At 38.5% G+C, this 17,638-nt stretch overlaps 1 protein-coding gene across 1 annotated transcript; it reads right to left on the reverse strand.

Moving 5' to 3' along the window:
* Positions 1 to 1,020: 1,020 nt before the first annotated feature.
* On the reverse strand, positions 1,021 to 17,422 carry LOC114146833 (Krueppel-like factor 15). The gene is made up of 3 exons (XM_028021264.1): positions 17,236 to 17,422; positions 14,148 to 15,698; positions 1,021 to 4,311 (listed from the first exon to the last, which is right to left on the reverse strand). The coding sequence occupies exons 2-3, from the start codon at positions 15,620 to 15,622 to the stop codon at positions 4,134 to 4,136; spliced, it is 1,653 nt and encodes a 550-aa protein (XP_027877065.1). The 5' UTR covers positions 15,623 to 15,698; positions 17,236 to 17,422; the 3' UTR covers positions 1,021 to 4,133.
* Between the last annotated feature and the right edge of the window lie 216 nt (positions 17,423 to 17,638).

Here is a 17,638-nt window from a genome sequence, read left to right on the forward strand (position 1 = left end):
AAAAAGGTATTACATATAAATATTGTGTTTTGTTTATTGTTAAACATTTTAAAAAACAATGCAGGTCTGCACAATGTTTTTAAAATACATAGAAATTGTCTTATAGATTTCTGGTCCTTAATAATGGCAATTTTTGATTTTCCTAATTTATTTTCCTTATAACATTTCTTACTGGGCAAAATTCAGATAATAAGAAATAAATGGAGTTGTTTTCATATTGGTATTAATTTGACATACCTTATTTTGAATTTCCCAAACTAAACCTTGATTTTAACATTTCGACTCACTGACTGAACTCACGTTCAATTCATTTCAGTCTATTTATATAGCACCAATTTGCAACATGTCATCTCAAGGCACTTTACAAAAAATCTATTCAATCCACTGATTTACTAATCAAATATGGGCCACGTTGTACCTGCTTAAATAAATGAAATTCATGCTGAGTAAGAACGGTGGTTCTAACATGCAATAACAGCATTTAGAAACTAAAAGCACCAAAGTTCACAAATGTGCATTTAGCCACGAAAATTCCACTGCAGCGCCAAGATTTAAACATTTTCAACTGATCTAAGTTAGTCTCACAATCCTGATTATATATATATATATATATATATATATACATATATACAGTATATTATATCATTGCATTTTTTACATAAAAATGTGTTTTGTGTCCCTTGAAGACTTTAAACATCAAAGTTTGGACCTTCAATAGAGCTTTTTAGTCACTTTTTGAAAGAGGATTGATTAGATGATAAACTCACAGATTAAGGAGTAAATTCTGCAAACTCAAATATATTTATATTTCCTCTTTTCCATTTAATAACATTTTCACACCTGGAAACCCTGGAACTCTACTTTGAATTACAATACCAGAAGAACAAAAAAGAAATCCAAGGAAGTCCAGTAATATTGGAAAGATATTGCAAAAATGGGAACTGAATCTATCTGGGATTATTAAAGTAAAAGAACAACTAAGACATAAGTTGCTATAAATTAGTCAGAGATGAACAACAATAGGATTTAAGCTTCAGAATTTTATTGTAAATGTGTTTTACATAGTAGAACAAAGCAAAAAAATATATATAAGAATTTGAGTCAATTCTTATCTTTAGTGTGTACAGACCACATTTTGTAAACAACTCAGGAGATATTTTATGACGCATCATGTAGAAGCTTCTACTTCACCAGCTGACATGACTTTGGTAATAGTACGTTTTTGGAAAAGTAGACAGTCAGGTAAAACTGAAACTGTATTCTGACATACTCACTGAGCCACTTTAACATATGTGGTCTGGGAACACCAGAAAAAAAATATTCTCCTTATTTTACAGTATACATATATATTTTTATATTCGAAATATTTTGTTATGTACAGTTTCTCTACATTTTCACAAAAAAAAAATCTTTCACAATCACAGATATTACAAGCAGTTGTCCTTTCTGATGCATGTACAGTATTTACATACATTCATGGATCAAAGTGTGTCCTCTGTGTGCATGGAAGGAATGCCTGACAGAGCAAATACACTTTCTACATACAGCATCAAGGGCCACGTGCTGAACATTCAAATAGATCCGTCAATTACTGAGAAAATGAACACAAACAAAACACGTAATTTTACTTTTCAACAATCATTGTTTTAAATGTGAATAAAAAACGCTGACACCTGTCACACTTATGTCACAGAAACCGACTCCTGCCTCGCTGTGGCACATTTGGCTTAAGTTCAGCTGAGATGAAGAGATACATTGCATTGTACAGAGATGAGGGGAAGCAAAGAGGAAAACTGAATTTTTTGGAAGATCTGATGTGTCAAAAAGCCCAACACTGTTCCCCTAAAGAAAAGGACAAAGGCAGATGTGACATGTTCAACACTGAGGATCGGATTTCAGTATTGCTTTTTATTTTCTGTTTACCCAAACCTGCTTTGATGAAAAAAATGGGATGAGTTACATGATGCAATAACTTCCAGTCTCAACGAATCCAATAAGAAAAGAGAAAACATTCCAGTTACATTTGTTCATTTCAAGTTTCTTTGTATTTTTTTCAAGACGAGCCCGAACACTCCACAAATTAAAGTGACTCTACTAATGGTTTATGAACAAGACATTGTATTTTTATTTTTAACTCTCTGCCAGTCCAAGTTTCAGTGGTTGACATCAGCCATTTTTCCATGATTATTACTAAGATTCAATACCAAAGGTTGTACATTTTGATCTCCTGCCCATAAAATATGCCAAAACTAAAATCTTCCACTATGTTCAATCAGTAAATGCATCAAAACACAGGATGTACTTTGATCTGGGTTTACCAGGAATCAGCTGAATGTTATTCATATGTGGTTTGATACATAAATGAGAATACTCCTCTAATGTCTTCATTTTCTGCATTTTAAAATTACTCTCTCTGCAGCATTTCTGTTTTTTATGTTTAAGACCTATTAATAATAGAAAATTGCAATTAGTAAAAATTGGAATCTGCAGGTCAGATCTCAAAATAATTGATATTAACCAAATAATCAAGATGATCGGTGCATTGTTACAAATTTTCCAAAAGAAATGATCCTGCTATAAGCCTTAGAGGGACAGTTGCCTTGTTTCACTAGGATTCTTCAAAGTTATTAACAGCAATAGTTTTAACAGAAAGTCCCTGAATTGCAACAATGGTGTAAAAACAGTGATGGTTATTATCTGCTAACATAGCCTGGCGACCATTTACTGTTTGGGTTTTTAAAATACATAGCTAGCTAAAAGGTCCATTTGACTGTTAGTCTTCCACCTGTCTGAGAGTTTCTCTTCATTTCTACAAACTTGTAGAAAGTTTGTAGAAACTTTTTACAAGTTTCTTGTAGTCGTTCTACCACTGTATCTACTGAGAGTGAGGAAACTGACACTGAACACAACTTTACAGAACCTCACTTTAGAAAATATGAACTTTGCATCTTTTGAACTTTCCTGTATTTTTTTTAATGGTCCAGTATCTTTTCTGTTAAGGTCTGCTTTAGGCAGTTACACCACAGATCACCGCTCTTTTGACAACCTGGGGTGATTTCTAAGTCAGACAAGATAAATAATATTGGCGTTCACATTCAAAATCTATTTTTTTTTTTGGCAGTGGAAGAGAAAAAACTAACTTTGTTTTAGCTTATTCAAATGAGATCTACTGCTATTTCACAACAGTGACATGAGGCAAGTGAAATTACATAAAGTGATACTGATAATGATATGGCAAAATATCAAGTCGTAAAACAGAAGTTGTGATGCGGACACACAGGACCATTTGGATCCACTGTTAGCTTTAGCTACAATTCACAGTCGTTCATCAAAATAGGTTTCAATCTGATACAAGCTTTTTGAGGAGAATCAACATCCAAACTGAGTCAGACTGCAGTAAAACAACACAATTTACTCAGAGATTCTCCGATGGGACAGAGCACTGAAGATTTCCTGTGTGCCAGTGCTAATTACACAGTGTGATGATTTACGATGGAGAGCAGTAAATCAACATGGAACTAAGCTTTATTATTTTGTGGAGCTTCGTCAACATGTTTTTTTCCAATTTTGAGACTCTGGGGCGTCAAAGAAACCTTTTTAAAGCTTGAGGAATGTTGATGCATCTGCTACTTTGAAATCCTTGAGAAAGAATTCAACCATGTATCATCCTATTATTTTTTAGGCTCCATTTTCATGTTGTTGGACAATCATTTGTTTTCCTTTTCAAACAAAAAAACAATTACCAGAAAGGTTAAAAAAAGAGAGGGATTTTAAAAAGTAGAAGATTCTTCAGTGACTGAAATAAAAAGATTGATATGGATGATTGTCCATAAGATGCTCCTAAAAGTGTAAAAAATAGCAAATTTGTCTTCTAAACAGATAAGCTAAAAGATTTGAGGATGAAATTTCTATATATGAAAAGCTTATTCCACCTGTGACATTGCTGCGTCAAGTAACAGTTTCCTGTTTAGTTTTTTACAGTCTTCTCCTCGTTACCCAATAAATTATCACAGTACCAAGAACGCGCATCACACGCACATACAGCCCTTTACTGAGGCCTTTTAAGGGTGTTTGGACTGTCCCCCTCAGTCTTTCGTCACAGACATCCAGCCCTCCCTCCGTCACGTCAGGGGTCAGAGGGGTCCATTTACAGAGCGTCCCGTCCTGTTGCTTCGGGGAAAGCGGTGGACTTTGAGGTGTTTTGACAGGTGATCGCTGCGAGCAAACTTCTTCTCGCAGACGATGCATTGGTACGGCTTCACACCGGAGTGGGAGCGGCGGTGTCTTGACAGTTCATCGGACCGGGAGAACCTGCGGCGAAGAAAGCATCGAATGAGATCCACCACATTTTATCAAGCAAAAAATTATATATTTGTACATTTCTTTCGAATTAAATCTGACCCAAAGTGTTTTAAAACATTTAAAATACTTCAAAGTGGACAAAAACAAACCTAATCTTCGGTATAAAGTCTTTCCTGAAAAGAAAGTATTGAATTAAGTCACGTTTTACGTGTCCCAATAAGATAAAAAAAAGTTGTCAGTCTGTTTAGATGAGGGTAATCTGAGAGGTGTAATACTTTGCATGCAACTTCTCTGTGAAGTCAAAGAGTCATCCCATATTTAGCTCAACACATGAGCACGGTTAACCTGGGCCAGGTCTATTCCTGTCCTGATCTGCCGTGGTCGCTACGGGCTGCAGCCAGCTCGGCTGCCGTGACAGCGAAGGGTTAAGTGGATGACAGAGTAGTGCCTCTACGCGCTACATGTGCATCTGTATATGTTGGTGAAGCTGTTAAGATCAAATTAATCTGTAACAAAGATCAGTTTCACAGTGGCCGCAGCCTGCTTTAGACATGAAGGTGATAATTCACAGAGATGTAAAAACATCATTCGCGGTTATGTTTGCCTATTTGCACTCCAGACACGTATACCACAAATGGCGTTTTAGGACCCAATCCTGAAAGAATAGAAAATTCTGAAAAAAAGCCATCAAAAATCTATGAGGCTTACGTTATTATTTCTTGCCTTTCTCATCTTATCTGACATACAATCAATATACAAATAATCAGGTCAATGTTGTACTCAAGGTCAGTCTGTAGCAACATGTTTTGAGGCTGCAGCTATGCCTTGGGTGTCACGACATTGGAACATGTGTCACCTTTTGTAAACAACAGACCGGTATCACCTTTCTATGCATCTGGTGCTGCAATTGGATCGCCATCGAAACCATCTAACTCAAATATTTAGTCATTTCAAAAGGTTTCGTCGGGAAAGCGTCGCAACTGAGACATCAATTTGATTCAAATCAGTGCCACTGCTGCAGAATTTACACAAATGCAGCTCAAATGTTGCAACAAATATTAAAGAACTCTCCTTAATCTCATGCTACCTTATGCAGATGCTCAGTCTGCGCCAACGGAGGTTTAATCATTGTTTATGCTAAAAGGTCAGACTGTATTCTACTAATTTCTGATTAAGTTAGCAAATGCTCTAGTTATCTGACCACTTGACATTTATCCTACATAATCATATAAATTGACACTGTAAGGTCACAGCAAATGTATTTCTTCCTTCTCTTGTGATGAATTTTACACCATTTATCCTCTACAGAGGATGAACCAAAAGCATTTACTTCAAATATGTGACATGACTTGATGTTCTACAAAGTGGCTTTCATTGTTTCAATTTTAAACCCATCTAGCAAATATTTATTATTATACCAACATACAAGTCGAGATAGGAAACAATGTAACAGCAGCTTAACACCAAATGGCCAAAGCAGTCAACGTGACGTTAGGCACAGTAAATGTTTTATTTGTTTCTTGCTTCTGTGGTATTGAAAAAAATAAATAAAAAATAATTCATATATTTACCAACTTCTAGGCAAGACCAAGCATACATAGCATCATTCATATGCAAGTCTTTTTTTTGCTTGTTTTTTTTTTTTTGCCACAAAGTAATCAGAAATATTAAAATAAGAATAAAGAATGTGACAAACATTGCATAAAAAGAAATATACCTATGTAAAATAATTTTAGATTTCAAGCTGATCAAAAGTTTCTGTGAACAATTATTTTTCTCACTCCAGATTTAAAGGAAACAGTTTCTGTTCTCAGGTTTTCATGGAGTTTGTTTCACATTCTAGGAGCAGAAACAGTTAATCTGACCTTGTTCAGTTCTCCAGGTCTCCGAAAACCTCAAGGGTGGTTTATATTTGACAAGTAATTTAAAAGTCTGTTTCAGCCCAAGACTGTTTAGTGCTTTATAGAGCAATACCAAAATCTTAAAGTCGATCCTTTAACAAAGTGAATAACTAGAATAAACATCCCAAAAAAGGCCAAAGTTCAAGGTCTATCTTGAGTTAAAGACAAAGCCATTAACTTTTACACTCCTTCTACACTCTTAAACCAAATTAGTTAACATTATTAGAAAATTGAATAGAACCCAATTGCTTAGTGCTTTAGAACTGTTTTGGTTTTTACACAATGATTCATTTAATTTAGTTAACTTAGAACCTCAGAGCAGAGTAAACACAGCAGGAGCCCCAGTGAGCTTCATGCTTCTGTTTTTAACAGGTTTCATTTTTAACTGAACAGAGTTTCTGTTCTGATTCTGATCCTGTCAGAACTAAACAGGCTGGATTTAAATTAAAAGCAGGTTAAAGTTTGGTCAATAATAGCTCATTAATATATTTATGTCTACCTTGCTAATCTAAAATGACTTGCTAAAACCTGAATGAAAATTTTATAAGTTTTATGAATTTGTCAGCAATCTTCTGAATTGCAGTAAATCTCTGTGAGTCTTTTCGTTTCTAAATTTTACAGATAGCTAGCAACATTAGAAAATGTTAAAGATGCAAACAGCTTGTTCAACAAAAAGCAATGGTAATGGAGCCCACACACTGTATAAAACTCTCAACTTAGACGGTTTATAGTTGTTTCAAACTCAATACGCCTTCAAATACAATCCACCCTGGAAGTCTTTGCCAACAGAAATCATTATTATTTTTGACAGACTTGTAATAACTTGACTGGCTACTGGCATACAGAATACAATCTTTGTTAAAATGTTTGTTGTAAGTAAGTTATTGGTCCAAAGTCTTTTCATACTCTATCAGAACCCATTACACACAGAGTAAATGTCCACTAAGTAGTACAGTTAACTACTTTGCTAATGCCTTTCTAATTTTACCTAATTTGCAGTCTAGCACTGATAAATACAGCGCTGCCCTATGGTCATAAGTCAACAAAGTAAATGTTGTGTTCCACTAATGAACTTAAGTGATCCTGGTAGTGGGAGCACAGCTAGTCACTCTTGTTTTACTGTATGTTGGCTCCCACAACCTCCAAAAACAAATGTTCAGGTTATCACAAGACGTTCTTTATGTCCAAAGGCAAGAGAAATGTGTTGATAATATGATTTTGTTTTAAAATCCATAAAGTCATGGAACTGACTGTTGATAGAAAAATAACACTTGGAGATTTCTATTCAACCCTTTGACTCCCAACATATATTTTGAGACTTTCTTCTAAATCCTGCTGTATCCAATCCTATCCTGCTGTTTTACCTTCTGGTGGAAGATATGACCCAAGATATCTAGAGAACATTAACACCTGACCAATCATAGTGTGATTGGTTGCAGCCATCCTACAATCCGGACTGACTCACAACTGAGAGTTTTTCATTTTTCTGAAAGAATCAATGGCATGACACTCGGTTTTCATGTCAGAAAGCAGCACACCTTGTGTCTGTGTAATCCTGATTAACAACTCAGGATTGTTAGCAACGTACCTAGCAATGTGCCAACGTTTCAATTTCTGTTGAGAACAGAAATAAACCCACCCAGACTATCCGTCATCATTCTCTTTTTCATTCCTGGCTGTACCATTGTACAGCCAGGACAATGGTACAGCCACTGTTTGCTTCTCGTTAAAGTTCCTCTCCAACAAAACTGTTAGTAGATTTTTTGAAACCAAAAAGTCGGTTAGTTCCTGCTTTCTGATCTAACATATTTATTTAGTTGAAGCAAGGTCCAGTTTTTCTTTTTATCTTGATTTCAGAATTTTAATTCAGTGACTATAATTATTTACTATTATTAAAATAATTAGAGATGGGCAAATGTCCGCTAACTTGCTAAAAGCGGAACAAATTTTTCAATTAGCACTTTAATATTTTTGCTAACTTCGAAAAAATTTAGCACACTTAGCTTACCCTAAATATATTTTTAAAGATACATTCTAAAGAGATGATTTTCCTTGACCGTTTTGTAAATGTTGTAAATGATTATCGACTGTTCAGAATTCTTCAAGTCACTAGAGTTGTATATCCATACTCTTATTTTGAAGTGGGTTGAGACTGCTTACGGAGCAGTTCTGTTTCCTCTCCTTATGTTCTCCACCTGTGATGAGATGCAGACAATGACGTTTATTCTGTACCCAGAATGCATCGCTGTAGAACAAGATTTTGTATTAGTAAGCAATTTAAAATCTACTGATGTCCTCAGTGCTTTCCGACTAAAACCATACCACGGTCAATTAGGCTACAGAGTTAGCAATACTCAACAATTACAAAACTGAGACCGTGTGTGAAAGGTCTGTTCCAATTCCAAAGAATCACTTCCTGAAGCGCAACCATTCAGGTAGGTTTACTATAACATTAAACCTTGTTGAGTGACGTTTTATGTTGCAATGTGCCATTGGCACATACTGAGTATAAACATAGTTTAATTTAGTGCCTTAGAATTAGCTCCCACTAAATACTGTGTTGATTTAGAACTTCAGCATTAAACTAATGTTTATAATTTTTGCTTTAGCAACCACATTTTTGGTTAGTGGTGCTTACCACTGTAAATAATATAAGCAGAATATGTTTGGTTTAACAAAGTCTTAATAATGTAATATTCTACATGCTGAAAAGGAAGGTCGGGCATTCTGGCTCATTAAGCTCATTTATTGAGAATTTATGGCAACATCTAAAAAGTTTTGTTTATTTTACTTTAGGCAACGTTTTGGGATTAGACATCCCACTGACAATATTATGATTTAATACCTAATCAATATTGTACATCCCTATTTAAATCAGACCCAAAGTTACTAAAGTGAGTGTTTTCTACCACAGACAATAAATCTGGAAGAAAGCAACAAGCTCAGGTCTTTACTTTGATGAAAATCAAAGGTTTTCCTGTAAACTCTGTACTCTAAGTGGCTCTACATTTGCTGATGGTAAGCCTTGGCTGACGCATATACACACATTAAACCCTGGAGCTGTGCACAACCAACTTCAAGCAGGGGCATGAGAGAAACCATGTGCAGCTCCTTGACATACTGGCACTAGGCCAGAGTCCAAGTATAACCCGCTACATCAGGAGAGAGAGGGTGGCGCATTTCAGCAAACATAAAAAACTCATATGTTTCTCATTTTTAATTTGACTCACCAACAGTTTCCTTCGAAATAATTCATTATCCCATGTTTATGGTGGAGGTTTCTGAGCTCTGTAATCTCTACATTTAAGGAATTGTGACCAAGGTCAGGGAGTTTATGGCTGCATGGGTGGAGGACACTTCTGTTGATCGACTAAAAATGTTTTTCACTTTTGATTGTGGGTTGGAGTCCTGGAGGCAGCTTGGCGTGTCTGCTGCGCGACACATAGTACACATATCAGTGTGGGTGCTGTGGGAAACACATGTGCAGGCTTTGTCCCAGCTTGTTCTTAAAGCCAACTCTGCAGCTACGAGAACATAAAAGCAGCGCCGAAGGTGGGGCAGTCAGGTTGGTTACAGTTGCACTGCAGCCAGTATTCGTACAGTACACAACTCGCTGCGTCATCTTCACTTTTTGATACAGAATTAGATCTATCCTCTCGTTTTGCCTCTTGCCTTTGCTCCAAGAGTCCAAATGGATTGCTAAATCAAACTGCAATACATCTGTCATCACCTCAGATTGTGATGTTGTGATCACAGATGAATCAGTTGTCAAAGACAACAAGCCACAAACCTGATGATAGATGACAAGTACACACACGCTGCAGCAAACTCTGCTTCAGCGCCTGGCCGCTGAGAACGAAACAGTGTCTTCAAGCAGGTGGGAGCTGGGAATACTGCAAGCTCATGGATGCTGTATGTGATCCATCCAACAGCACTACTAGTAGCAAGGCAGATCGAGACAGAAAAACGTAGAAAAAAAAAAAGTTAAAGAGTTTGGTGAAAAGAGAAATATAACTTTGACTGAGTAACCTGTTGGCCTGCAGCCAGTGAAATACCACCTCTCTCTACTTCAGAGGGGCCAACACATGGAGCTCTTCTAAAGTTACAGAGGGTAAGGGGTGCCTGCCTCACTGGTTTATGTCCATTTCCTGCTCCAGCAGGAAATTGGCAGTGAAGGGGCAACTTTATGATACAGTAAATTGCTGTAGTCACAAAAGAAAAACAAACAAACAAAAAAACCCACTGTGCAGGTGCCATTTTTAGTGCACTGAACGTTCCGAAAAGGAACAGAGACCTGAATGTCTGAAATGCATAAAACTATTATTATATATATACATTATGTTTGGCCAAAAATATACTATTTTAATTCCATAAGTTTTGTATTTGTGTTGAATTACACTTGGAGTGCAAAACATCGATATGTAAACTTTTCCACATTTTGGAATGGATTTTGGAGGGATTTTGTGACCAGAACAAAGTAATGAAGCACTGGGAAGTGGAAGGAGAACAGCTTTTTAAAAATATGCTTACAAGCTTAGCAGGCATGCAAATTTAACCCTGTTTCGTCCAATATAATCCAATGTTACCAATTACTTGTACAAGTACTACATAGGATGTGTGATTTAATCAAAAACCCAAGTGTTTGGATTTTGGTGTTCAACCCCCCTGATTTAAGCGAGCCCCACTGATTGCATTGAGTCACTCAATGTGCAGCCATCTCTGCTCCTGCACTAGAATTTGGAATTGTTGATTGCATCGGTGTGTTAACTTTGCAGCAATCCCTCATACTGAGCATGCATTTAGATGGACAGAGGAAAGAAAACCCCAGAGAAACAGACCACCAGCAGAACACAACTCTGGCTCCAGACACAAAAAACACGAGTCCAGGAGGGCTTCCTATGCCAAAGAAGAGTTGCATAATGGATAATCTATCAACTGACAGTGGAAAGAGTATAACACAACTGCAAACATACTGAGACATGGTTGTCCATTTAAACAGACAGGCAGAGACAATCACAGATAGAGATGTCCTTTTTTCTCTGGACAAAAAAATTACTCTTCTGAAATGTTTTTTTTTTTTTTTTTTTTTTTACCATGTATAGTGTGTAGTTCATGGTAGCATTTGTGATTTAAAAACCTGTTTCTACACTTTTGCTATTTTGCCCCACAATATAAGAGGGCACTTAAAATGTATCCTTGTTTCACGTTGATTTTTCTTCCCAGGTGGACAAATATGGTTATGAATTTAAATTCTTTATGTATATATATATATATATATATATATATATATATATATATATATATATATATATATATATATATATATATATAAGCTGTGCCTGTAATAAATCTCACACAACAGCAGGTTCTGATACACACACTGCAACAACAAAACAGAATGTGTTAGATCTGAATGAATGAGATAATTCATGTGTTTAGCTGGCACATACAAACATGGCAGTAGCACTTTTCCTGTTTTTTCTTTATTCCATCAGTAAAATACTGACTAAAAGAAATTATTTAGAAATGATTCCTGCCTTTTCTTTTGAATGTTCCTGTTGCTATGCAAGAACTAAACTACAGTCAGTGGATTGTGTTTGCCTAACTAGACAAAATGATGTTAATTCATGCCATGCTATCTCGAAAAAGCCAAGATATGGATCATTTCAGCTCCAATAAACTTGTAATTTGTTTGAAATAACTCAGAAAAAGTTTATACATGCAAATATATCCCAAAGAAGTCCTGTATCACAAACTAAGCCTTTCTCTTTCCAGGCATGTTTCATCAATGGTGGAAGGACACAATGGTGACAGATGTGATCACATTACTCATAATCAGACATTGTGTGCTTGGATTTATGAAAAGATTACAGTGCTTAATGCAGGCTATTTGCTGGAGGTTAATGCCTTGTTTTTCACTGAGCCAAGCAGTGTGCTCTGTGACATACAATCAGGGATTATGCTGTTGGTTTGTGCTCATCTGATGAATATTGTCAAATGCACGTACTTCTGAGACAGAAGTCAGCCATTCACTGAGTACAGAGCGTTTCCTCTTTATCTGAAAAAGTCCCACATTTCCACTAGCAGCTAACACGGAATGTAGATTTAAGATTTAACTGTTTAAAGACCGGGATTATATTGACAAAAAACATTTTGCAACAGCAGTAATGCAGTTTGATCACTCATTTCAGTCTTTTCATTAAATGGCTGTAAAAGTACAAATACAGTATCCTGTGAACCTGTCCATACCCTTTGATTTTCAGATCCAATTTAGCAAAGTCTAACATCGAGATTGATAGAAGAGAATCAGGAAGTCAAAACATGTTCCTCCGGTCAGTCCAAACCTCACAAATAAAAACTTCAGATTTTAGTTGTTCAATCTCAAAGCCATTCTCTGGAGATATGTGCTCCGACGGTATGACATTTGTTGTTGCTGCCCGACTTTCTCACTGTACATTTGTCTTTTAATTAATCTCTTATATCTAGACAGCCGAAGACAGACCTAGATAACTATTTTCTAACCTCTTAGACACAGGACAATAAAAAAAATAACATACATTGTGAATTGTGACATCTGGAGGGTGGAAGTGCAGTGCAGTTCTTTTTAAATCATGTTCGATTTTTAAAGGCACCAATATCCATATTCTCTGATGACACTGGAGCTTCTTTAGCTAAACCAAACATAAACAGTGGTATAGAATCATTAGAACACAGCTATTCCCAAATATTATGTTAATCCTAAAAAAGAGTCCTTGTTATGATTGACCAACATCCTGACTCTTACCCTCTCTTGACCCTGTCAGTAGCAATGCAGATACACAAGACTCTGTGTATAGCCTTGAGCCCTAAGTGTACCTTTTAGAGGGTGGATTTATTGACCGGGAGTTCAGAAGTTGGCACAATTTACCTAGAGTTAAAGTACAGACAGGATGTTTCTCTTCAGATGGAGGTTTTGATTCCAGCACAGAACGTTAACTGGAACCTGGCAAAGCGGACTTTGTGGATGTGTCATGGATGTACGATCATGTCAGGCACAAAACATTGTAAAACTCCAGAGTCTTTTTGATGCATGAATGTGTATTCAGAGGTGGTGGACGGTGAGCAAACAGGTGCAATAGCTAACAGGGGGCAAAGTCTGCATATGGACGACTTCAAAAGGTGCCCTATCTAATCTGCAACTTAGCCATGGTTCAAAAACACACTGATAGCAGGGAGAGACACAGCTTGCAGAAAAGAACAAACTCTAATTGTAAATTAACAGTCCACAGTGGAGCTCCCATAGAAAATAAGCCTCCTGATTGAAATCCAACCATTTTTTCCTCAAACTATGTTTATGCATAAGAGAGAAACACTTTATGCAGAAACACTCTTGCCTTGGAGTGTTTCTTTGAAAGGTATGACAATCTGCCAGTGCATTAGAGCTTACATAAAAGGGATTACAGAACAGGAAAACAGTTTGTCACTTCTTATCTATAATTACTCAGCAAAACAGGCCACTGATGATATGCTTGTTTATAGCATGTAATAAACTCTCCAGATTGAGTAGCATTTTATCAACAGATGTTTGTGAATTAATTTATATGGTCCCATATGGAGTGGAAGTTGATAACCTTGTTTACTGTAATATCAGATGTGGGGAAGATTAAAAGTATGGAAAAAGTGATGATGGTGGTAAAAGTGTTGCCTACTTTGAAACTGCAGGACTATGTTTGGTCTAGTTCTAAGCAGAAATGGCCAGTGTGACGCCACCCCACACAAAGTAGCTGGCAAACGTAGCATAGCTTGGCACAATTAGTATTTATGTCAATCTTGGCAGAATTCATTGCTATACTATGTTATGTAGCATAACACTGCCCACTTCCTGTCCTTCTTTGAGTTTAATGATAGGTATGCGTTGTCACATGAGTCACTTTCGCACTAACATATCAACTTTGGTTTGCTCACCTCCATCCACAGCCAGGCCATGTGCATGCAAAGGGTTTCTCCCCTGTGTGTCTTCTCAGATGTGCTTTGAGGTGGCTGCTCTTGGTGTACATCTTATTACAGCCAGGAAATGTGCACTTGTGCATTTTGATGAGGTCTGCCACTGTGCTCTTCTGGTATCGCTGACTTCCGGTAAGGACACCCGCCGCCGAACCGCCTAGACCGAATGTCGCTTCCCCAAGTCCATTGGGTTTGGCTGCAATGGGCACTGGTGCAATTCGGACGAATTTGGATGGAGCAGCACTCCCTGTTTTGCCTGAGTTAGTTGTTGCAGGTGAAAGCAACTGAGGCACTAAAGCAAATGTCTGTCCCTGGATGTTGACCAGGAGCTGAGCAATTTTGATAGATGATGGGGATTCAGTTGGTTGGGAATGGGTTTTCTGGGACTGATCCAGGATGGTGTCTGATGCAGCACTGGAATTTGGTTCTTGTTTGACCTGCATGGGCTGGATTTGGAGGATGACAGGCACACTTGAAGCAATGGTAGCACTTTCTGGTGTCAAAGGTGTCAGTGATCCACAGTCTTCCTGCTTGATCCCATCAACACAACTGTCAGTGGAAGTAGTTACACAGCTACCGCCTCCTGTCACTGGTGAGCTGTCTGTATCTGAGACACATGCAGCATACTTGGCCTCTGACTTGGAGGCCACAGGGACAGTTTGATCTGAGTTCTGGGATGGCGATTCAGGTTTTGCTGCGAGTGTCATTGAACCCTCTAACTCCGTATCATCTGACATAGATATGGGAGGTGACATTTCCTCGTCACTCCCATTCTCTTCCTTCTCCATTGCTACCATCATGTTCTCTTCAAGGAACTCTTCAATCTCCTCTAGAGTTGGCTGAAAGAGGAGTGCTTCAGGATCCTGCAGCTCATCAAGGAAAACTGGGAACTCAAAGCCCTCCTCTTTGGTCAAGTGCTGCTGGACACCAATTCGCTGCTCCCTCTTGGGCTCCCATGCTAGGCCCACGGGCAAAAAAGGGGATGATGGAGAGGAGGAGGTAGAGGAAGCTGGGGAAGAGAATGACAGAGAGGAGGAAACAGAAATGTTGCTGCTACTGGAGCTGAATGAGGTTGTAAGGGAGGCCTGTGAGAGAAGGAGGTCCAAAAGACTCTCTTGATTCTCTCCTCCTGACGAGTTGGAGCATCCACTGCTTCTGATGCTCCTGCTTTCATAGCTAGAGCAAAAAACACTCTGTGATGCTGAAGACGTGGACTCAGGGCTGGAGCAGAGGGAGGAGCGTGGGCTGGAGGAGTCACTGAGGTCATCTTCAGAGAGGCAAGGCGAGGAGGAGAGCTGATAGGTGCCCGCATCAGTCACCATGATGCCCTGCGAAACACCACCCTTGGTGTAGCGAGACGAGCACCCGTAGTCAGACCCTGGAGAGCAGGAATAATACAGGAAGGTCTCCTCACCAAGTGGCAAGTGATCAACCATTCCTGTGGGGATTGATGGCTGCTGACTTTTCTGGGCTCTGACGATCAAGCTGTTGATGAAGATTCTTTTCTTTATTCTGTAAAAGAAACAAATATTTAACTATGACACAAGCTTTAGTAGACTTCCCAAAAGTGATTCCAAAGAGGCCTGGATATGGCCTAACATGCAAGTTGCACTATGGTTGAGTACAACAGAGGGTCCAGATTGACCAAGAAGTAGACTTTGGATATATCGGTTTGAGTTAGGCATTTCTAATCAAACCACTGCTGTGTGGTCATACTGCGAGGTCCACAGTAGTCCCTTTGGGGTCTTAAATTACACAGTAAGCCACCAGAGTAAAAATTATTATACATTTCTGGTCCCTGTCAAATACCTGCTGCTTGTTTGGAAGCTCTGCAAACTTATGGCACTTCAAAAGGAAAAGCAACCACATGTTAGGGAACTGGAATGTGTGTGTGCGGGCGTGTGCATGAATGTGTGTGTCGAATTTGCAGCTGCTGGTCCAGGCTTCAAGCTGACCATGTGGAGTCAGGCGTTCCTCTTTTCTCACCACTTTTAAGATTAAAGCCACATGGTGACTGAACAGTGTTTCTGATTGTCTCCCCTCGTGGTCCTTAATTCATGCTAATCTGAGCAATAGACATTTTCTTGCACTGTGAGATTAGAATGAGGAAAAGAATCTACCAACTTCCTGCAGACTAACCAAGAAGTGCATTCATATGTCAAATCAGTTTGGAGTACACAGAGTTTCAGTAGGATGATGCATGAGCGAAGGATTTATTCTCTATTTTTATGCACTCAGGAACAATGCTCTGCCACTACATTATACGGATTAAAAATACTAGACGACATCAGATGGCTTTGGAGGAAATGAGTGGCCCTGATGTTTAAAATGAGTCTGAAATCCTTATTAAATCCTCAATAGTGTCTGAGGACTGAAAGGACTGCCATTGCCTTCCACTCTTTCTGTAAAGCTGTTTCTTATAAAGAAAAAAAAACTGTTCCTATGAAAGGCTCCACATATCTCAAGTAAAATCTGGTGTTTAATTCAAGTGGCTGACACAACTACACACTGCTTAACTCAAATACATTTGTATTCAATTTTGCATTCAGTAATTTGAGATCTTATGAAGGGGGTTACATTTGGGGGTAACATCAAATTACATGGATCGCCAGAGGAGGGGGGTCTGCAGCTGTGGCTATGCCTCATGGAAGGAGAAAAAAGTTTGCGAGGAGAGAGGACACCTCACTTTGGCCAAGACTGAAGTCATTTGTCCTGCAGTAACCCTGCGTGTGTGGAACATCAAAAAAGGGCTTTGACAGCAGGATGCTCTCTTTACCAGCGCCATGGGGTTTGACCTGAAGGGTTTCTCCTCAGCATTCGTGGCATGTTCAATGCTGCAGCCTGAGACTGCAAGTCCAACCACAATTTCAGTCAGGCTTTGGTTTAATGAAAAACCAAGACATTTGTTCAAAGTTTGGTGTTGTTTTTTCATCAGAAAGAGAACGTACAGAAGCTCATGTTGCTCATGTTTACAGATGACACCGGTTTCTATTTACTCATCAGTGCATAAGAGATCATGCATTGTTGGTTAAAAGCAAAACGAGCTCACCTGTCAATGCAAGGAAACTAAACCCAGCTCCTTCACACCGTGCGCTCCAGTCCTGGACGAAGGTTTCTGTGCTTAACAGCACGCATTGGCAGTGCAACTCCAACACACGAGCTTTGCTCTTTGCATATCCTTATGCCTCTCTCTCTCTTTCCGTCCCTCTCTCTCTTACACACACACCCCTATACGCACACACACATTCACGCACTCACTCACTTTGAAGGCCTGGCGGATCGCTTAACCGTCACATGATCACAAGCTGGGAACCCGTCAAATCAGGGGATTGGCCCTGTGAAGGCTCGCCTGCTTGGAGCATTACAATTGGCTCAGGATGGAGAGAGGCAGGCCTCCAAAAGTGTTGTGAGTGGAAGGAGGTGTAGAAGGGAGTGTGTGTGAAAGCTGGGAG

The sequence above is a fragment of the Xiphophorus couchianus genome, chromosome 1, assembly GCF_001444195.1.
Source record: "Xiphophorus couchianus chromosome 1, X_couchianus-1.0, whole genome shotgun sequence".
NCBI lineage: Eukaryota > Metazoa > Chordata > Actinopteri > Cyprinodontiformes > Poeciliidae > Xiphophorus > Xiphophorus couchianus.